Genomic DNA, 21450 nt, shown 5'->3' with positions numbered 1-21450 from the left:
AAGCAGCTTCAGTTTAAGCCACTGCTCAATACTTTCTTCCGTACGGGCAAGAAACTGGCAAGTTCTGCTGATTTTCTCAAATGCTTAGTAGTTGACAATCTACTGTGTCCAGAGACTCTGACTCTGAGTTTGGATTTATTGCTTTGGTTTTAGGACATTTTCCATTCATCCATCTTCTTCCTGCCTTGACTGTTGGAGGTCTGTCTTAGCTTGGCATTCAAATCATTACCTGGCCCATTGCCCAGCATCCAAGGCCATGACTTCCCTTTAGAAGATTACTGATAAATGGGATTGATGAGGAGGACTTGGGCAGCAATACCAATGTCAGCTTCTTGAGTTCTGCCTTGAGCAAGAAGCTTGAGGCTACTCCTTCCTCAGGGAAACTTGATTTTGGTAGGGGAAGTTTGCCAAAAAGTTCCTAGATAATTTGTCTGGAATTTTCTTTGAAATATGCAAAATAATAATATGTAATGGAGTTTTTTTTAAGGTAGGTTACTTCTTTAAAATGATACCTGAAATGTATATTAAATGACATTGAAAAATATTGTGTTGTAATGTAAAATAAAAAAGAGAAGGAATATAATACTGTGTATGCAGCATAAGCTCAACCATGTAAAACAATCAGCGTACAAAGACGAAACAAACCAAACTGTTGACGATGTTTCTACCTGGGCGGTGAGATTATGGATTGTTTTAAATTACTATCTTCTTCACAGTTCTCTGCATTCAATAATTTTTAAAGACACGGATTACTTGTATAATCAGAAAAATTACACTATTTATAAAAGAAAACACATTATGCAACCAGAACACACAGGATAAGTGTCATCCTCCTAATTCTTTGTGGTCCTCAACCTGGGGCACGTTAGAATTAACTGGGGAAAAAATAAATGAAAATCGACAAAGGGGGCTGGAGGAAACTTTTGGAGGTGATGGATACGTGTGTGACCTTGATGGTGGTGATGGCTTCAGGGTTGTATACTTATCTCCAAAGTCATCAGTTATAAACATTAACTATGTACAGCTCTGTGTATGTCATACTTCAGTAAAGTGAGATTTTTAAAAAATAATTAACTGAAGAACGTTTAACACTTCCAGTTCCCAAGCTGAACCTTGTATAAATTAAATCAGAAACAGAAAGCCAGGCATCAGTATTGTTTAAGTTTCCAGGTGATTTCAAAGTGCAGCCAGGGTTTAAAACCACTGTTAGACTAATTAGATAGTTTAGATCAGTGGTTTGCAATCCTGACTGCAATTAGAATCTCCAGGGGAGCTTTTATAATACCAATGTATGTATGGTCCCTAACCCCAGGTTCTGATTTTAATTGGTTTGTAGTGGGGCCCTGGAAATAGTATGTTTTAAAATTTCCCAAGTGATTCTGATGTACACACACCCCCTTAGGTAAATTAACACGCATTGCGTATTCACCCTGGGCAAGGCCCTGTGCTGAGTGTCTTATGTTCATTTAATTCTCAAAATAATCCAATGAAGTGAGCTTTATTATCCTCATTTTACAGAAGAGGAAACTAGGACTCAAGAGACATACAATAAATTGCTCAAGGCAACACAGCTCATTTGAACCCAGGTTGTTCTGTCTCCTGTGGAGATAGGCAAAGAATGTATTCTCTCCAGTTCTGGGAGGATGCTTTCTAAGTACCCTAATGGAGAACCCAGTTTACCCACTTTTAAAATGTTGGTACAGTAGCTCTTCATAAGTTTTGCCTTTGGCAGTTGTCCCATTCCTGTCAAACTCCATCAAGTGTAAACACATCTGCAGTTTGCTACGCATTTCTGTTTATTCTTTCCATGATGCCTAAATAGTATTAGTTTAATTTCATGTATGTTTTGGTACATATTGTAATGCTTTAGAACTTAAACTTCCTACTTGTTAAAAGTTATAACAACATCTCATTGCTTAACTTTATGTCACTGTCCATCGTCTCTCCTGAAATTGTGGCATGGTTGATATTTTTATTTTATTTTTTATCCTTTTTTTGGTAATAAACAGTTAAGAATATTTCTAGAATTCCTTTAAGAATTTTGCAAAACTCCTTAGACAATTGAAAGCACTCTTGGATGTCACAAAACCAGTTTTTGGATTGCTGTTCCACACAAATTTCAACATCACTGGATTTGCTGAGATTTCCTCTCTGATGTTGTATTTAGAATAAGTTGTGTTTTGCTAAACCGGTTGAAAGTAAACTTCACCTCTTCCAATAGTAGCAATTACCCCTGACCTCAAGCAGAGCTGCAGGTGCACATGGACAGCAGAACTGGGCCCTTTTCATTTATAATCTGAGTCCGAGGTCTTGAAGTAAAACTCATTTGCCCAGATTTACATAGCATTACCTGAGCATAACATTACCCAATAAAGCCAAATTGATGGGTTAAGGATACAAAATAAGCCACTTCAGTTGCCAGGAATTCCAGATCAGCTAATGGGCCAGGTTTTGTGAGACAGCAGAGAGGACAGAGAACAAATACTGTTTAAAGAGACAATTTGTAACTGTTTTGCTTTTGCATAATAAAATAGGCATCATCTTTCAAATAATTTGGAAACAAATATCTTCCACAAGCTTGCAATGTAACATAGTCTTCTTCTGAGTAACTTTGTCAGTGAGTATATACAAAAAGGGAAAAGAAAGAAAATCTGAAAGTAATGGCCATCTTGTGTGCTTGGGTTCAGATCAAAGGGAATCTTTTCTACTCACCACCTCTCTTTTATTTCTTTTCTCTGTTAGCGTTTTCATCTGACTCCTTCCTTAGCAGGAATTTTATGTTGTACTTTCAAGGATATTGTAACCCTGTGTTCTGTGATTATTTGGGAAACGAAACTATAATGGATAAAATGGAAAAATATTCAATGTTTGTTTCTTAAAAGAAAAACAAAGTCTTATTATATTTCTTTCACCTATTGTAGACCAGAAGAAAATGAAGGAGGTAAATTAATAATAGTCTATGCTGCTAAGCAAACCCGCAAGAAACCCAGAGAAATCAAGCACTTTTTGGAGTAAATGCAAATCAAAGGTCATCCCTCTATCTTCGACTTGCATATTGGAAAAGAGACTTGTTCTGATAACATTGATTTCAGTTAATTAGTAAGTTAGACTCTTCTGACTTACAGCTATTAGTTCCAGAAAAACTTAAGGTGGATAAGAGAATGTTTTTTATAGAACAAAATGTTAGCTCGATTAGCTTTAAAGATTTAACTGGGGATTTTAAGAAAGTCCTTATCTCTTTTAAGATAATACCTAGTTTATGAGAATATATACACAGGTATTTTTATAAAATGTGTACCCTAAGTGGAATTTATATTTTTTATTATCAAGTAGCCCTCTTCTAATTTCTTCTGGACATTTTTACATCTTCAGAGGATGTAAAATTTCTGATATCTTATTAATTTCTATATCTTATTAAAATAAGAATTTTAATTTCTTATTAAAATTTCTAATATCTTATTACTTCTGAATCTTCATACAACATTAAAAAATAGGTGTTTTTTTGTCCATCTTGATTTTCATAAGACTACAACACATCTGTTGCAAAATATCCCAACTATTATAATTCCCAGGACAAAAAAAAATTTGAAGATGAAAAGAATTAGAATTTGAATCATGAAAGGAGAATCAACCTGTCTTCTTGTAACTTTATTCAGAATTTCACAATCCTTGCTAAACCCTAAGGGAAGGGCCAAAAGCAATAAAACAGCAGAAACCCGGTAAGAATGTGCCAGAGTTCAGAGAACAATTGCCCCAGGCTTAACTTCGTGACCTTTAATCTGTTTGAGGCATCCTACAACGTGACCACGCTCAGTTCCTGCACTATTCTTCCAGTTCTTCCACAAGCCAGAGTCATAACAGTAAAATTCAGACTTGACTTTTGGTGCTGAATTCTTGGGGTAAATTTGCCCCCTGAGAAATATAACAGTTTTCTTTGTTGTGGTGTATTTGAACTAGGTAGGCGTCAGACAGTGAATTAGGATGTCGTGTCTAACGCAGGGAAGGACTTTTGTGAGGCTTCTCTGACTTACCTTTATGAAATGCTGTGCCCTCAACGACCTTCCAGAACGCTAAAGTAAGTATCTGAAGAGTGAAGTGTTATCTAGGAATAAGAAGAACATTAATCAGGAAGTCAGGAGACCCAGATTTCCATTACTGACATATCATTTATGAGCCACATGACCTTCAGAAGGGAAGTTTGGAAATCATTTATTAAGGTCCTATACTAAGCTCATAATTTAATGAAGAATGTAAATTAACACAGATTACTTTTACATAATTCAAGAAGTGATATGCAAGCATTTGGAAAAATTCTAAAGAGACAGAGAGAAATGAATAATCAATTCTGTTTGGGTGGTGCAGACAGAATTGTCTTGGAGAGATTTCAATCAGGACTTTGAAAAGTAGTTGCCAAGTAATCTGGTATGGTGAAAATATACAGTGCAGGAGAAGGAAGGACAATTTAGATAAAATGTAAATTGAAACAAATTATGAAACACTTTGACTAACTTGCTAGGTATTTGGGCAACTCAAGCTCTTTGACCTAAATTTCCTCATCTTTAAATAAAGGAATTGGACTGAGTGACTTCTGAGTTCATGACCAGGTCTAAAAGTCTAAATAAGATGACATTAAAAAGTTCAAGAGGAAATGCCTTGTGTGATATCTGGCCAAATGATATCAATTCCTGTAAAGATAATGCCAAGTCAGTAACTATTACTCCAAACTCCAGAAAAATAACTTCCCTTGCATCATAGTAACAGTGCTTAATTGAAAAAAAAAAAAAAAGATTTCTTTTTTTAATGAATCAGTACTACTTTGTGTAATACACACCAAAAGAATTCTTTCCAGGGCTTCAAGTTGTATTACTTAAAATGTTATTCTAGAATGATAAAGCTACAAACTGCATTGGGTGCCCCAAAATTCATATCTTGAAGCCCTAACCCTCAATGTGACTGTATTTAGAATATTGAAGTAATTTAGGTTAAATGAAGTCATAAGGGTGGGGCCCTGATTCGATAGGATTAGTGTCTCTATTGGAGGAGACAAGAGAGCTTGCTGTCTTCCCTCATGTATTCAGAGGAAAGCCCATGTGAGGGTGCAGCAAGGTGGCCACCTGTTAAGCCGGGAAGAGAGTCGGTACCAGGAGTCAAACCTGCTGGACCTTGATCTTGAACTACTAGCCTCCAGAACAGTGAGAAGTAAATTTCAGTTGTTTAAGCCACCCAGCCTATGGTATTTTGTTATGCAGCCCATGCTGACTAATATAGGTAACCAATAAATGATTATGTGCTGTGGGATAGATTTTTTTTTAAGTTTCATTTCACATAGCAAAGTTTTTAAAATGTGATTGCAATATTTAGAATATTTGAATTAGTCTTTATGGTAATGGTCAAGCTCTAGAAAATAATATATTTTAACTGATATGCAACAATATGATGATTATAAATAACAACCCTCCCAATGATGTCTTATTTCATTTGAAATGAGAACAGTCACTGATTTTATCAATGATTTATCAAAACCATTGATTTTCTAATTTTCTACATATCTGAACTTTTTCAATGAGCTAAATATTAAACATGCTATGTGGCTAATGAACTCGGTGCATAAATGAATTTCAAACCAAACGTGTTCAATTTTCAGTTTTCTTTTTTCTACTTCTAAAGGAGTTCTGTTTATATTCATACCTATACTAAAAGCTCTGGTAATTATTTTTGGTGATCACTCAGTAAGAATCTTTTCACAACTGCTTAGTGCCAGATACTGCATTGGGCCCTGGGAATAGACAAAGGTGAAAATGATAGACCCATTCCGCGTTCTTGCTAAGCTCACAAGTCAAGCCCATATGACAATGAAACTGGAAATGATGGACAATAAAATATGTTAAGGGCTATGACAGAAGTGCAAGTTGCTGTGGGAGCCTGTAGCAAGATCATCTAACTAGTTAGAAGAGCCAGTAAAGGCTTCCTAGAAAAAGTTTTATTTAAGCAAAGCCTGGAAGGAGGTTGGCATATATAAGGTAGCAGTAACTATGTCAAATGAAGAACATTGAATCAGCAGGAATTAGCCAAGCAAAGAAGCAGAGTATGAGCTTTTAGGCAGAGTAAACATCATGTTCAAAGGTCTGAGGTGGAAGAGCATTGCCAATTACAATAACAAAAGGAAGTTCAGTGTGGCTGGAGGGCAGAATCCCAAGAGGCTGAAACACAGAGAAACAGGGATCCATTAGCCTGTTTTACCCTTGACCTTCACTGAGTAAATCGAGAACTGTGCCTCTGACTAAGCACTGTAGAACATCAGCATTGGAAGGGCTTTAGGAAAACAAGCTTTTGTTGTTTTAAGTAAACAAGCAGTAAAAGGTTGTGAAACCTTTCACAGGTTTTATATATGAGTTCAAACATATTTTTTCCATCTGACTCAGAAGAAATGCCACATATGTAGTTAAGGAAAAGAATTCTTTAGATGGTCTGAAACCCCTGACCAGAATGCCCATCTGGAGATGCCCATCCTCTCCCTGGGAGTTCCTCTTCCAAGAACTGGACAGAGCAAGCCTCCCCTTGGCTTAACTCTTGTAGCCTGTCTGGTTTGTAGCCTCAAAGAGCAAAGCCACCCTGGCCACCATTCAGGGCAAAGTGATCTATGTTAACAAGGACAACTTAGAAGGCAGAATATCATCTGGGACATGAAAATTATATAGTATCTTTGGGAAAAAAAGGGCTAATTTTCTAATAAAATGAATTTACTGTGGGGCTTTGTTGTTTTGCTAAGATAGATTTTTCTTTAAGTAGATGTCTGTGCATTTTGGCTCCTGTTTATCCTCTCTAAAGAACGAGCAGATTACTTGGGTGAGTTAGAATACTGGTATCACTGATAGGTGTGGAGTCAGTGTTGTAAACGTTCAGGCCACAAATTTAATTTATTTTTTCCAAAATCATAGTTATCACAATTGGCTAATGATTCTTCTTCCCCAAAAGGCAATGTACCATATACATATTAATGACAAAATAATGACTGGGCTAACAGATTATTATTTTATTTATTTAAAGTAAATTCACATAGGGAGCTTCCTAGACAAAAGGATCCCCCTATATTTCCTTTTCCATCTGATGGCTTTCTAGGTATGCATATGTGAATATAAGCCTATGTTCACAGCACACGTGTGTCATGTGAGTGCACACACACACACACACACACACACACACACATCACAGGTAACAGTGACCTGCCTTTTAATTGAAAAGTGTTTTTAAACAATTTTCTTAACGCAACTGCCCCAAGAAGCTAAAACTTAAAAATAAATCATTGTTTAACAGGACATAGACTTTATTTTAAATGAAGACTCGTGAGTATTTTCTCATGCAGTGTCTTGTTGATAGTCTCTTAAAAGACTATCGATATTTCAAATGTATGTCTTTATTAAAATAAGTATTTTCATATTACTGTCCTATCGATATAATAAAAGTTAAAAGTCTACGTGCAAAATATGTCCCCAAGAAGAGCTATTACCCATCTCTACAAATCTCTAAATGAATCATGTTTTGGATTGGAGAATAAAGGAGGACTTTCCAACTGTTTAGATTTGACAAAAAATTACTCAGCTTTAACTATAGTTCTGGACAATTTGTTTAGGAATCAAACTCATCTCTACTGTTATATATTTTTCACTTCACTTTGAAAAATGAAAGGACCAATATGCTTATCCACGCATGAGTGAGGATTCTGCTTTTTAAAGGAGGACAAAATAATTCATCTAATATTACAAAGCAATGGTTAATGCTTAGCCAATGGTAAATATTTATTTGACCTCGTTCTTATCTCCTTGTTATCCCACATCACACCAAACAATGTCTCTTAATGGAAATGTTAAAAATCAAAAGCCAGCGTATCTGTTCATAAAATCCTTGAGACCTTACAGATCCTTTCATCTCAAGCACAGAAGTCTACAGACGAGGAAACTGAAGCCAGGAGAGGGGGTGATCTCCCACCCTAGGGCTTCCATGTGTAACTTGAGTAGGAACTTAGTAGCATAGCAGGATTGGAAGGCAGACAGTCTGGCTCCAAGACCTGCCTTCAGCTGCAGTGCTCCATTGCCTCTTTCTAGTTCCATTAATGTTTTACATTTTTTAAATCATAAAGCTCTCTGCATAACTTCCTTTTATCTCTTTATAAGCATATGGAGCCATTCAGCACATAATGGGAAACACACTCTGTGTGTAAAATGCAACAAAATTAATTACTAATAAAGATTTATTGATCTCTTAACAGTGTGGAAAGCACTCTATAGATGTTTTTGAGAGCATGAGAACTGACAGTAAAATAATGATACTAAAATTTTTATTTTACTCTTTATACTTTCCTTTGTTTTCTACAAGCAGTGTCTGGCATATATGAATTGAACATTTCTTAAATGAATGGATATATGTTATATGCCATGAAAATGAATTTAATTTAAAATAAGAAATGTCAAATCAAATCACTATAATATAAACTACTAAAACCAGTTTCTTTTGGAATTTCTTTTGAGAAATATGTCAGAACATAGACATCCACAAAAATATTATTTTTCTAAGGGGTCAGCAAACTTTTTCTATAAAGTGTCAAATAGCAAATATTTTAGGTTTTGCAGGCCATTTGGTCTCTGCCACAACTACTCAATTCTGCTGTTATATTGCAAAAGCAGCGTGGACAGTACATAAAGCAATGTACGTGGTTGTGTTCCAATAACATTTTACTTCTGGATACTAAAATTTCAATTTCATATAATTTCCATGTACCACAATATATTCTCTTTTGTTGTTTTCAGACGTCAAAAACTGTAACTTACAGTACAAACCATGGAAAAAAACATCATTATATTATCATTACTTTATTCATGAAAACTGTTCTTGAATTTGTCCATTTCAAAAATCTAAATCTAAATCAAACATCTTTACCAAAAATTTACTTCAAAAATTCTGCTTCATGAAACCTGTCACTAGATTTGACTGTTTAAAAATGTAATTATCTTGAAAAGGACAAATATTTCAAAAGAAGATATAAAAGAATAGAGAACAATCTAGTGGTTACCTGTGGGGAGAGAGGGGGAGTGGGAGGTGCAAACTGTTGGATGTAAGATAGGCTCCAGGATGTATTGTACAACATGGGGAATAGAGCCAATATTTTGTAATGACTGTAAATGGAAAATAATCTTTAAAAATTGCAAATTTAAAAAAATTTTATTAAAAATATTTTTTAAGAAAAGAATGAGTAGTAAGTTCAAAAACAATTACCAAGAGGGCCTTCTAGGTAAGCTGTGAGTAGTGGAATCATTAAAATCTGCAGACTCCCCAGTTTACTATTGGACATTCTTATTTAGGTAGAAACCTTCCAGTGTTTTTCTTTATAGTTACATTTTACACTTTCACATAAGGTGCTTAAAATCTCAGAGAGGAGATATAATATACAGACATAAAAAAATTCAACTAAATGCAACAAATGTTAAAGGACATACTAGGTAATAAAGCAATGGGTGTCATGAAGGAACGTTAAATGAATTCCAGTTGAAGTAGTCACAACGTCTATCATTAGGGTATATTTTGAGGTGGGCCTTGAAAGAAGGGAATACAATTTTTAAGAAAAGTTATGGATGTGATGTATATTACTTTTCTCTTAAGACACCTTCTTCTGGTAACACATCCAGCCTCTGGCCATGAAGGGGAGCATGTCATCATCCAGCTTAGATTGCATAATATCTCCAGAAATTTTCAGACCTGTCAAACAAGACTGCATACTTTAGTTTCTGGTCACAAACTAAACTATGTAATTCTCAACATGCTTACAGCCATATCGTCTGCTGCATGGAGAAGCTCTTCTCAGAGATTAAGGTCAGCAAACAAAAGATAAGCAAAGAGGAAAGATAGAATCCTGATACAGTTTGATCAAATCATCCTGAGGCCACATGCACCTTCAAACTCAGGATATCTAAAATGCAACTTATCTCTTTTTCTTCCTCATAGCTCTTGCCACCAGATACCTGCTCCTTTCCTAAAATCAGCTTCACATTGCCTAATCTAATCATTCATGTAGAATACTCTACCTTTGTCACCTCACCTACCCAGCCAACTTCAAATCCAGATGATTTTCCCTTTGTTTCCTTTTGTGATATTTATTTTTTATTTGTATCAACAAAAAACATGCTCATGTTTTAATGGTCAAAGTAGTATAACTACATGTATAATGAAAATTAGCAACTCCCTACCCCATCTCTCCCCCTCCTAATTTCTGCTCCCCAGAGCAATCATTTTAAATGTCTTGCTGTTTCTATTGATATTTGCTTCTATGTTTCTAAATAACATGCTTAACCGAATTTCGTGATTTCCCCTTTTAGTTATTTAGCTGTAAAAGATAAGGATTTATCTCCTATACCACACACACACACACACACACACACACACACACACACACACACACACACACACACACACACACACACACACACACACACCCCTCGTAATATTATAATATGATTATGTTCCTTTATTGGAAACAATTTTTCCCCCTTAGTTGCCTCCTTTGAGGGAAACAGGGCTTATTCTCTATATTCTTCTCTTATTCATCTCCAAACTCTTTGCCAGAATTGTAAAACTTTTTTCAATATGTTGACATGATTGATCTGGTAATCCATCTGGTTGGTTTTGTCTTGTTTTATTTTTTTTCTTGAAGGTATTTCTCATGAAGATTTCTATTTTTCTGCTTCCCTGTGGATTATCTGTTATCTAGCCCTCTTCCCAGCTGTCAGCCTGTCACCATTATCCAGGGGGTTTTCTTTGACTCATCCTGGGATGGATCCCCTGCTTCCTGGAATTTATTTATATTCCCCTTTTTCAGTTTACTTCCTTGTTATGATGGAATAGATATTCTAATGGCTTCCTAAGAAATAGTTTATGGAATATATCATTTTTAAAATTAATTTCCATGTCTGAAAATACTTTTAATCTGCCCTGACAGTTGATTGATAGTTTAGGTAGGTATAGAATTCTTGGTTGGAAATAATTTTCCTTTAAAGTGTCTAAGCATTGCCTTCTAGCTTGCAGTTTTGCTCTTGAGAGTCCAATGACACTCTTATTCCCAGTCCTATATGTGAACTGTTTTCATCTTCCCTATCAAAAATTTAGATTCTCTATTTATCTCTAGTGGAGTGAGAATTTACAGTGATATACCTTAATGTTAGTCTGTTTCTTTCTTTTTTTTTTTCTCTCTCTTTTTTTTTTTTCTAGTTATCTGTTTGTCCCTTTACATCTGAAAACTCATTCCTTCATTTCTGGTGATATCCTTGTATTTTGAAAAATAAGTTCTTCCTCTTGGTTTTCTGTGTTGTCTTTCTGTATCTCCTATGATTTAGATATTAGACCTCTTGGACTTATCCTCTACTCTTTTAAACCTTTGTCTTCCATATTCTGTGCCCTTTTCATTTTTATCTTCTTTCTGAGAAAATTTTTGCTAATTTATTTTCCAAAATTCTATTGAATTTTTAAATTTTTGTTTAAAAAATATATGACCATTCATGTTCTCTAGATAGTCCTTTTCTATGGCATCCTGTTCTGATTATGGTATTTTTAAATCATTTCTCCATTGATTCTAATTATGCCTTTCTCTGCAGTTTTCTTTTCCTCCTTGCATTATCTCTGTTTTCTCCAAATTTCATTTTTTTGTATGTATTCTTTTTTGTTCTGCCTTTGATATTAGCAGCCTTCCTTATATATCTGGTGAGCATTAGCTGTATTTTTATATATAAAGATAAGTCACTAAAAGTTGATTGGATGCTCTATGCTGGAATGAAGATGGGAGGGGGCCACTCTAAGACTTGTTTACTAGTGATGACTAATGATCTGGTTGAACTGCAGCTCTCTTTGGGAAGTTTCACAAATGCTAGGTGATTTCTGGTTGTCAAAATCCAAAGGGGTGAGCAGGAGAAGGGAGTGTCAGCCTTTCACTTACTCTCTATTTCCACTCCTGCATCTTATCCTGCCCTCAGCTCTGCCCAGTTTCTTTCGGTCCAGAACCTGTGTGATTAGTCTCTGGAGAGAATAAACTTCTTGTGCCCTGTTGAAGTGGCAGACAGGCAGTTAACTGGCTATGCAGAATGGGCCGGTGGATCTGGGAATCTAAGTGCTACATGTAAAGTCATTCCTCCTCTTTTCATCCCCACATTCCCATCCCTAATAACTGGTGCCTCCATTCTTTGAGCAAGTTCAGGTTTCTTTAAGCTCAAGGAATCTGCTTCCTTCTTGCTGACTTCCCCCAGGAAGGCTGAGAATACAGCTCTCTGTAGCCTCTATGTAGCTACCAACAGTCCATCTATCAATACTTTACAGAGTAAAAATATTATTGATATGGCTTGCATTATCTCTGTGTCCTCCTTTGTTTCCATTTTCTCTCTCTCTCTCTCTCTCTCTCTCTCTCTCTCTCTACTATTACAATTTGTCTGGGGGAGGGATCTAATCTAAGTGAATGTGTTTATTCAGTCATATTTAACCAAAGTATCCAAATATTTTTGGAATCAGAAACCATTCCCTCCATTCCTACTATCAACACTCCAGCAATGGTTTTCATACAGTCTTCATCATCTTTCTTATGGCAACAGTCCTAACCGGTATCCTTTCCAGTCTGTCATCCTTAAATCCAACACACACTGTCATCCATCCAAAATGCAAATCTCTCATTGTCACTTCTGCTAAGCTTTGGTAGCTCCCTATGCTATAGAAAACAATATCCAAATTCCTTAGCCTGGCACTCAGCCCTGAGTGAGCCTATCTCTCTAGCTTGTTTTGCACCCCTTGCCACATAGTGGACCTTAAGCTCCAGCAACACGGAACAACTTGTGCTCAACCATCAGGCACATACATGCCACTCCCATGAAGGCCGCACTCTTTCCCACCTCTTTCCCTTCATACACACCTTTTTTTCTCTCGCTCCACATTTACACAATATTGCTGCAAGTGAGATCTCCAGGAAGTCTTTTTTAATACTCCCCCATCCCTTAAGGATTTGGAGCCTCTATTCTATGTTCTTATAGAAAGTGCCTTTTCCATGCATGCATGCTTCATATACTGAAATGAGCTTCTCATGCTTCTGTGCCTGTGGGAAAGGGACTGTTGCTTATTCGTCTTTCCTGATTTACTGGTGAGCAAGACCTCCTGGAGGTAGCCATGGAAATAGCAGCCACTTCTCTTCTCTCTTCCCTCCTCTCTCTGCCATCTCTAACCTTCTAACTGATTTAACTAAGGGTTAAATCTGCACACCAAGGGTGGTCCAGAATGGGTGTATATTGCAAAAGAGAGATTAAATTCCCAGATCTGCACCTACTTGTGTCCCCACCCCCAGCGCTGCAGCTCTCGGCCTCAGAGCACCTGCACATCCTCAGGCTCCCATGAGGACACACTTGGGACTGTCTGTATCTGATTTTCCTGACAAGTGTAGGTAAAGCTTTCTTTATCACCATTATTATGAAAATGTAATGTTTTTGCATATAGAGATTCATTTAATAGTTGTTTCTCCCTTTGTTTTCTAAAACATTCATAAAATACCAAAACCACTGTATTCTGTTATATTTTTTAAACATATTTATTGGAGTATAATTGCTTTACAATGTTGTGTTAGTTGCTGCTGTTTAACGAAGTGAATCAGCTATACGTATACATATAGCCCCATATTCCCTCTCTCTTGCATCTCCCTCCCACCATCCCTATCCCACCCCTCTAGGTGGTCACAAAGCACCGAGCTGATCTCCCTGTGCTGTGCAGCTGCTTCTCACTAGCTATCTATTTTACGTTTGGTAGTGTATATATGTCCATGCCACTCTCTCACTTCGTCCCAGCTTCCCCTTCCCCCTCCCAGTGTCCTCAAGTCCATTCCTGTGCTGCCCCTAGGTTCTTCAGAACCTTTTTTTTTTTTTTTTAGATACCATATATATGTGTTAGCATACAGTATTTCTTTTTCTCTTTCTGACTTACTTCACTCTGTATGACAGACTCTAGGTCCATCCACCTCAATACAAGTAACTCAATTTCATTTCTTTTTATGGCTGAGCAATATTCCATTGCATATATGTGCCACATCTGGTTTATCCATTCATCTGTCGATGGACACTTAGGTTTCTTCCATGTCCTGGCTATTGTAAATAGAGCTGCAGTGAACATTGTGGTACATGACTCTTTTTAAATTATAGTTTTCTCAGGGTATATGCCCAGTAGTGGGATTGCTGGGTCATATGGTAGTTCAATTTTTAGTTTTTTAAGGAACCTCCATACTGTTCTCCAGACTGGCTCTATCAATTTATATTCCCACCAACAGTGCAGGAGGGTTCCCTTTTCTCCACACCCTCTCCACCATTTATTGTTCGTAGATATGTTGGTGATGGCCATTCTGACTGGTGTGATGTGATACCTCATTGTAGTTTTGATTTGCATTTCTCTAATGATTAGTGTTGTTGAGCATCCTTTCATGTGCTTGTTGGCAATCTGTATATCCTCTTTGGAGAAATGTCTATTTAGGTCTTCTGCCCATTTTTGGATTGGGTTGTTTTTTTCTTTGATACTGAGCAGCATGAGCTGCTTGTAAATTTTGGAGATTAATCCTTTGTCAGTTGCTTCATTTGCAAATATTTTCTAGCATTTTGAGGGTTGTCTTTTGGTCTTGTTTATGTTTTCCTTTGCTGTGCAAAAGATTTTAAGTTTCATTAGGTCCCATGTGTTTATATTTGTTTTTATTTCCATTTCTCTAGGAGGTGGGTCAAAAAGGATCTTGCTGTGATTAATGTCATAGAGTGTTCTGCCTTTGTTTTCCTCTGAGAGTTTTGTAGTGTCTGGCCTTACATTTAGGCCTTTAATACATTTTGAGTTTATTATTGTGTACGGTGTTAGGGAGTGTTCTAATTTCATTCTTTTACATGTAGCTGTCCAGTCTTCCCAGCACCACTTACTGAAAAGGCTGTCTTTTCTCCATTTTATATTCCTGTCTCCTTTATCAAAGATAAGGTGACCATATGTGTGTGGGTTTATCTCTGGGCTTTCTATCCTCTTCCATTGAACTATATTTCATTTTGGTGCCAGTACATACTGTGTTGATTACTGTAGCTTTGTAATATAGTCTGAAGACCAGGATCCTGATTCCTCCAGCTCTGTTTTTCTTTCTCAATATTGCTTTGGCTGTTCGGGGTCTTTTCTGTCTCCATACAAATTGTGAAATATTTCGTTCTACTTCTGTGAAATATGACATTGGTAGTTTGATAGGGATTGCACTGAATCTTTAGATTGCTTTAGGTAGTATAGTCATTTTCACAATGTTTATTCTTCCAGTCCAAGAACATGATATATCTCTCCATCTGTTTGTATCATTTTTAATTTCTTTCATCAGTGTCTTACAGTTTTCTACATACAGGTCTTTTGTCTCCTCAGGTAGGTTTATTCCTAGGTATTTTATTCTTTTTGTTGCAGTGGTAAATGGGAGTGTTTCCTTAATTTCTCTTTCAGATTTTTCATCATTAGTGTATAGGAATGCAAGAGATTTCTGTGCATTAATTTTTTATCCTGCTACTTTACCAAATTCATTGATTAGCTCTAGTAGTTTTTTGGTAGCATCTTTAGGATTCTCTATGTATAGTATCATGTTATCTGCAAGCAGTGACAGTTTTACTTCTTTTCTGATTTGGATTCCTTTTATTTCTTTTTAGTCTGTGATTGCTGTGGCTAAAACTTCCAAAACTATGTTGAATAATAGTTGTGAGAGTGGGCAACCTTGTCTTGTTCCTGATCTTAGTGGAAATGGTTTCAGTTTTTCACCATTAAGAACAATGTTGGCTGTGGGTTTGTCATATATGGCCTTTATTATGTTGAGGTAAGTTCCCTCTGAGCCTATTTTCTGGAGAGTTTTTATCATAAATGGGTGTTGAATTTTGTCGAAAGCTTTTTCTGCATCTATTGAGTTGATCATATGGATTTTCTCCTTCACTTTGTTAATATGGTGTATCACATTTATTGATTTGCATATATTGAAGAATCCTTGCATTCCTGGGGTAAACCCCACTTGATCATGGTGTATGATCCTTTTAATGTGCTGTTGAATTCTGTTTGCTAGTATTTTGTTGAGGATTTTTGTATCTATGTTCATCAGTGATATTGGCCTCTAGTTTTCTTTTTTTGTGATATCTTTGCCTGGTTTTGGTATCAGGGTGATGGTGGCCTTGTAGAATGAGTTAGGGAGTGTTCCTCCCTCTGCTATATTTTGGAAGAGTTTGAGAAGGACAGGTGGTAGCTCTTCTCTAAATGTCTGTTAGAATTTGCCTGTGAAGCCATCTGGTCCTGGGCTTTTGTTTGTTATAAAATTTTTAATCACAGTTTCAATTTCAGTGCTTGCGATTGGTCTGTTTATATTTTCTATTTCTTCCTGGTTCAGTCTCAGAAGCTTGTGCTTTGCTAAGAATTTGTCCATTTCTTTCAGGCTGTCCATTTTATTGGCATATAGCTGCTTGTAGTAATCTCTCATGATCCTTTGTGTTTCTTCAGTGTCAGTTGTTACTTCTCCGTTTTCATTTCTATTTCTATTGGTTTGAGTCTTCTCTCTTTTTTTCTTGATGCATCTGGCTAATGGTTTATCAATTTTGTTTATATTCTCAAAGAACCAGCTTTTAGTTTTATTGATCTTTGCTATTGTTTCCTTCATTTCTTTTTCATTTATTTCTGATCAGAACTTTATGATTTCTTTCCTTCTGCTAACTTTGGGGGTTTTTTGTTCTTCTTTCTCTAATTGTTTTAGGTGTAAGGTTAGGTTGTTTATTTGAGATGTTTCTTATTTCTTGAGGTAGGATTGTATTGCTATAAGCTTCCCTCTTAGACCTGCTTTTGCTGCATCCCATAGGTTTTGGGTTGTCATGTTTTCATTGTCATTTGTCTCTAGGTATTTTTTGATTTCCTCTTTGATTTCTTCAGCGATCTCTTGGTTATTTAATAGTGTATTGTTTAGCCTCCATGGGTTTGTATTTTTAACAGATTTTTTCCTGTAATTAATATCTAGTCTCATAGCTCTCTGGTTGGAAATGATACTTGATACGATTTCAATTTTCTTAAATTTACCAAGGCTTGATTTGTGACCCAAGATAGGATCTATCCTGGAGAATGTTCCATGAGCACTTGAGAAGAATGTGTATTCTGTTGTTTTTGGATGGAATGTCCTTTAAATATCAATTTAGTCCATCTTGTTTAATGTATCTTTTTTTTTTTTTTAAGAAGATGTTGGGGGTAGGAGTTTATTAATTTATTTACTTATGGCTGTGTTGGGTCTTCATTTCTGTGCGAGGGCCTTCTCTAGTTGTGGCAAGCAGGGGCCACTCTTCATCACGCTGCGCGGGCCTCTCACTATCGCGGCCTCTCTTGTTGTGGAGCATAGGCTCCAGACGCGCAGGCTCAGTAGTTGTGGCTCACAGGCCTAGTTGCTCCACGGCATGTGGGATCTTCCCAGACCAGGGCTCGAACCCGTGTCCCCTGCATTAGCAGGCAGACTCTCAACCACTGCGCCACCAGGGAAGCCCCTAATGTATCATTTAAAGCTTGTGTTTCCTTATTTATTTTCATTTTGGATGGTCTGTCCATTGGTGAAAGTGGGGTGTTAAAGTCTCCTACTATGATTATGTTACTGTCGATTTCCCCTTTTATGGCTGTTAGCATTTGCCTTATGTATTGAGGTGCTCCTATGTTGGGTGCATAAATATTTACAGTTGTTATATCTTCTTCTTGGATTGATCCCTTGATCATTATGTAGTGTCCTTCTTTGTGTCTTGTAATAGTCTTTGTTTTAAAGTCTATTTTGTCTGATAAGAGAATTGCTAGTCCAGCTTTCTTTTGATTTCCATTTGCATAGAATATCTTTTTCCATCCCCTCACTTTCAGTCTTGTATGTGTCCCTAGGTCTGAAGTGGGTCTTTTGTAGACAGCATATATAAGGGTCTTGTTTTTGTATCCATTCAGCCAGTCTATGTCTTTTGGTTGGAGCATTTAATCCATTTACATTTAAGGTAATTATTGATATGTATGTTCCTATTCCCATTTTCTTAATTGTTGGGTTTGTTATTGTAGGTTTTTTCCTTCTCTTGTGTTTCCTGCCTAGAGAAGTTCCTTTAGCATTTGTTGTAAAGCTGGTTTGGCGGTGCTGAATTCACTTAGTTTTTACTTGTCTGTAAAGGTTTTAATTTCTCTGTTGAATCTGAATGAGATCCTTGCTGAGTAGAATAATCTTGGTTGTAGGTTTTTCCCTTTCATCACTTTAAATATGTCCTGCCACTCCCTTCTGGCTTGCAGAGTTTCTGCTGAAAGATCAGCTGTTAACCTTATGGGGATTCCCTTGTATGTTATTTGTTGCTTTTCCCTTGCTGCTTTTAATACTTTTTCTTTGTACTTAATTTTTGATAGTTTGATTAATATGTGTCTTGGCATGTTTCTCCTTGGATTTATCCTCTATGGGACTCTCTGGGCTTCCTGGACTTGATTAACTATTTCCTGTGCCATATTAGTGACGTTTTCAACCGTAATCTCTTCCAGTATTTTCTCCTTCCCTTTTTTTTTCTCTTCTTCTTCTGGCACCCCTGTAATTCGAATGTTGGTGCGTTTAATGTTGTCCAAGAGGCCTCTGAGACTTCTCAATTGTTTTCATTCTTTTTTCTTTATTCTGCTCTGTGGTAGTTATTTCCACTATTTTATCTTCCAGGTCACTTATCCATTCTTCTGCCTCAATTATTCTGCTATTGATTCCTTCTAGAGTATTTTTTAATTTCATTTTTGTGTTTTCAACATTGTTTGTTTGCTCTTTAGTTCTTCTAGGTCCTTGTTAAACATTTCTTATATTTTCTCCATTCTATTTCCAATATTTTGGATCATCTGGATTCTTTTTTAGGTAGACTGCCTATTTCCTCTTCATTTGTTTGTTCTGGTGGGTTTTTACCTTGCTGCTTCATCTGCTGTGTATTTCTCTGTCTTCTCATTTTGCTTAACTTACTGTGTTTGGGGTCTCCTTTTCACAGGCTGCAGGTTCATAGTTCCCGTTGCTTGGTGTCTGCCCCCGCTGGGTAAGGTGGGTAAGTGCGTTGTGTAGGCTTCCTGATGGAGGGGACTGGTTCCTGTGTTCTGGCGGATGAGGCTGGATCTTGTCTTTCTGGTGGGCAGGATCATGTCTGGTTGTGTGTTTTGGGGTGTCTGTGAACTTATTATGATTTTAGGCAACCTCTCTGCTAATGGGTGGGGTTGTGTTCCTGTCTTGCTAGTTGTTTGGCCTAGGGTGTCTAGCACTGTAGCTTGCTGGTTGTTGAGTGGAGCTGGGTCTTAGCATTGAGCTGGAGATCTCTGGGAGAGCTTTTGCCATTTGATATTACGTGGGGCCAGGAGGTCTCTGGTGGTCCAGTGTCCTGAACTCGGCTCTCCCACCTTAGAGGCTCTGGCCTGAAACCGGCCGGAGCACCAAGACCCTGTCAGCCACATGGGTCAGAAGGAAAGCGGGGGGGAGGAGGAAGGGGAGAGGGAGGGGTGAGGGGAGGGGAGGGGGAGGGGTGAGGGGAGGGGAGGGGGAGGGGGAGGGGAGGGGGAGGGGGAGGGGAGAGGGAGAGAATGAAAGAAAGAAGGAAAGAAACAAAAGAAAGAAAGGGAGGGAGGGAAAATAAAATAAAATAAAGTTGTTAAAATAAAAATTATTTTTAAAAATGTAATAAGAAAAATGAAAGAGAAAGGAGGAACCAAACCAAAAACCAATCCACCAATGATAACAAGCGCTAAAATCTATACCAAAAAACAAAACAAACAAACAAACAAAACAGACAGAACTCTAGGACAAATGGTAAAAGCAAAGCTATACAGACAAAAATCACACAAAAAGCATACATATACACACTCACAAAAACAGAAAAAGGAAATTATATATATATATATATATATATATAAAGGAAGAGAGCAACCAAGTCAGTAAACAAATCTACCAATGATAATAAGCTCTAAATACTAAACTAAATTAAACATAAAACCAGAAACAAATTAGATGCAGAAAGCAAACCTCAAGTCTACAGTTGCTCCCAAAGTCTACCACCTCAATTTTGGGATGATTCGTTGTCTATTCAGGTATTCCATAGATGCAGGGTACATCAAGTTAATTCTGGAAATTTTATCTGCTGCTCCTGAGGCTGCTGGGAGAGATTTCCCTTTCTCTTCTTTGTTCGCACAGCTCCCGGGGTTCAGCTTTGGATTTGGACCTACCTCTGTGTGTAGGTCGCCTGAGGGCATCTGCTCTTGGCTCAGACAGGATGGGACTAAAGGAGCAGCTGATTAGGGGGCTCTGGCTCACTCAGGCCGGAGGGATGGAGGGGTACGGAGTGCGGGGTGAGACAGTGGTGGCAGAGGGCGGCGTGATGTTGCACCAGCCTGAGGTGCGCCGTGCGTTCTCCTGGGGAAGTTGTCCCTGGATCACGGGACCCTGGCAGTGGCGGGCTGCACAGCCTCCCCGGAGCGGAGGTGTGGATAGTGACCTGTGCTCGCACACAGGCTTCTTGGTGGCGGCAGCAGCAGCCTGTTTCATGCCTGTCTCTGGGGTCCACGCTGATAGCCGCGGCTCACGCCTGTCTCTGGAGCTCATTTAGGTGGTGTTCTGAATCCCCTCTCCTCGCACACACCGAAACAAATGGTGTCTTGCCTCTTAGGCAGATTCAGACTTTTTCCTGGAATCCCTCCCAGCTAGCTCTGGTGCACTAGCCCCCTTCAGGCTGTGTTCACGCTGCCAACCCCAGTCCTCTCCCTGTGCTCTGACCGAAGCCCGAGCCTCAGCTCCCAGACCCCGCCCGCCCCGGGCAGGTAAGCAGACAAGCCTCTCAGGCTGGTGAGTGCTGGTCGGCACCAATCCTCTGTGCGGGAATCTCTCTGCTTTGCCCTCCGCACCCCTGTTGCTCTGCTCTCCTCCGCAGCTCCGAAGCTCCCCCCTCCGCCACTGCAGTCTCCGCCCGCGAAGGGGCTCCTGGTGTGTGGAAACTTTTCCTCCTTCACAGCTCCCTCCCACTGGTGCAGGTCCCATCCCCATTCTTTTGTCTCTGTTTTTTCTTTTTTCTTTTGCCCTACCCAGGTACGTGGGGAGTTTCTTGCCTTTTGGGAAGTCTGAGGTCTTCTGCCAGCGTTCAGTAGGTGTTCTGTAGGAGTTGTTCCACGTGTAGATGTATTTCTGATGTATTTGTGGGGAGGAAGGTGATCTCCGTGTCTCACTCCTCTGCCATCTTGAAGATCCCTCTGGAATCTGGTTTAAGTATGTTTCCTCTTGCTCTGGACCCAAGAAGAGATAAAACCTAGTCAGGAATATCTGCTGTGCCTGGAAAGGGAATCAGGAGAACCAATCACAGGGGCTGTGAAATAAGAAGGGGAGTGTGTGCTGGGGGGTTACACTGGCAAGACTAT

General features: G+C 38.1%; 1 protein-coding gene across 5 annotated transcripts in view; it reads left to right on the top strand.

Annotated features, from left to right (window-relative positions):
* The window catches only part of DLC1 (DLC1 Rho GTPase activating protein), a 401507-nt gene that overhangs the window by 136912 nt on the left and 243145 nt on the right, over positions 1–21450 (top strand). The window contains exon 5 of one of the 5 annotated variants that reach the window (XM_060136258.1): positions 154–248. The exons of the other annotated variants lie outside the window; for them this stretch is intronic. Coding sequence (XP_059992241.1) covers positions 154–189 — 36 coding nt within the window. The 3' untranslated portion in view covers positions 190–248. Of the gene's footprint in view, positions 1–153; positions 249–21450 lie in introns of those variants that run through there. 5 annotated transcript variants of the gene reach the window in all.

Source organism: Lagenorhynchus albirostris, chromosome 21, assembly GCF_949774975.1.
Source record: "Lagenorhynchus albirostris chromosome 21, mLagAlb1.1, whole genome shotgun sequence".
Lineage (NCBI taxonomy): Eukaryota > Metazoa > Chordata > Mammalia > Artiodactyla > Delphinidae > Lagenorhynchus > Lagenorhynchus albirostris.
This window is presented reverse-complemented; position numbering and strand designations above follow the sequence as displayed.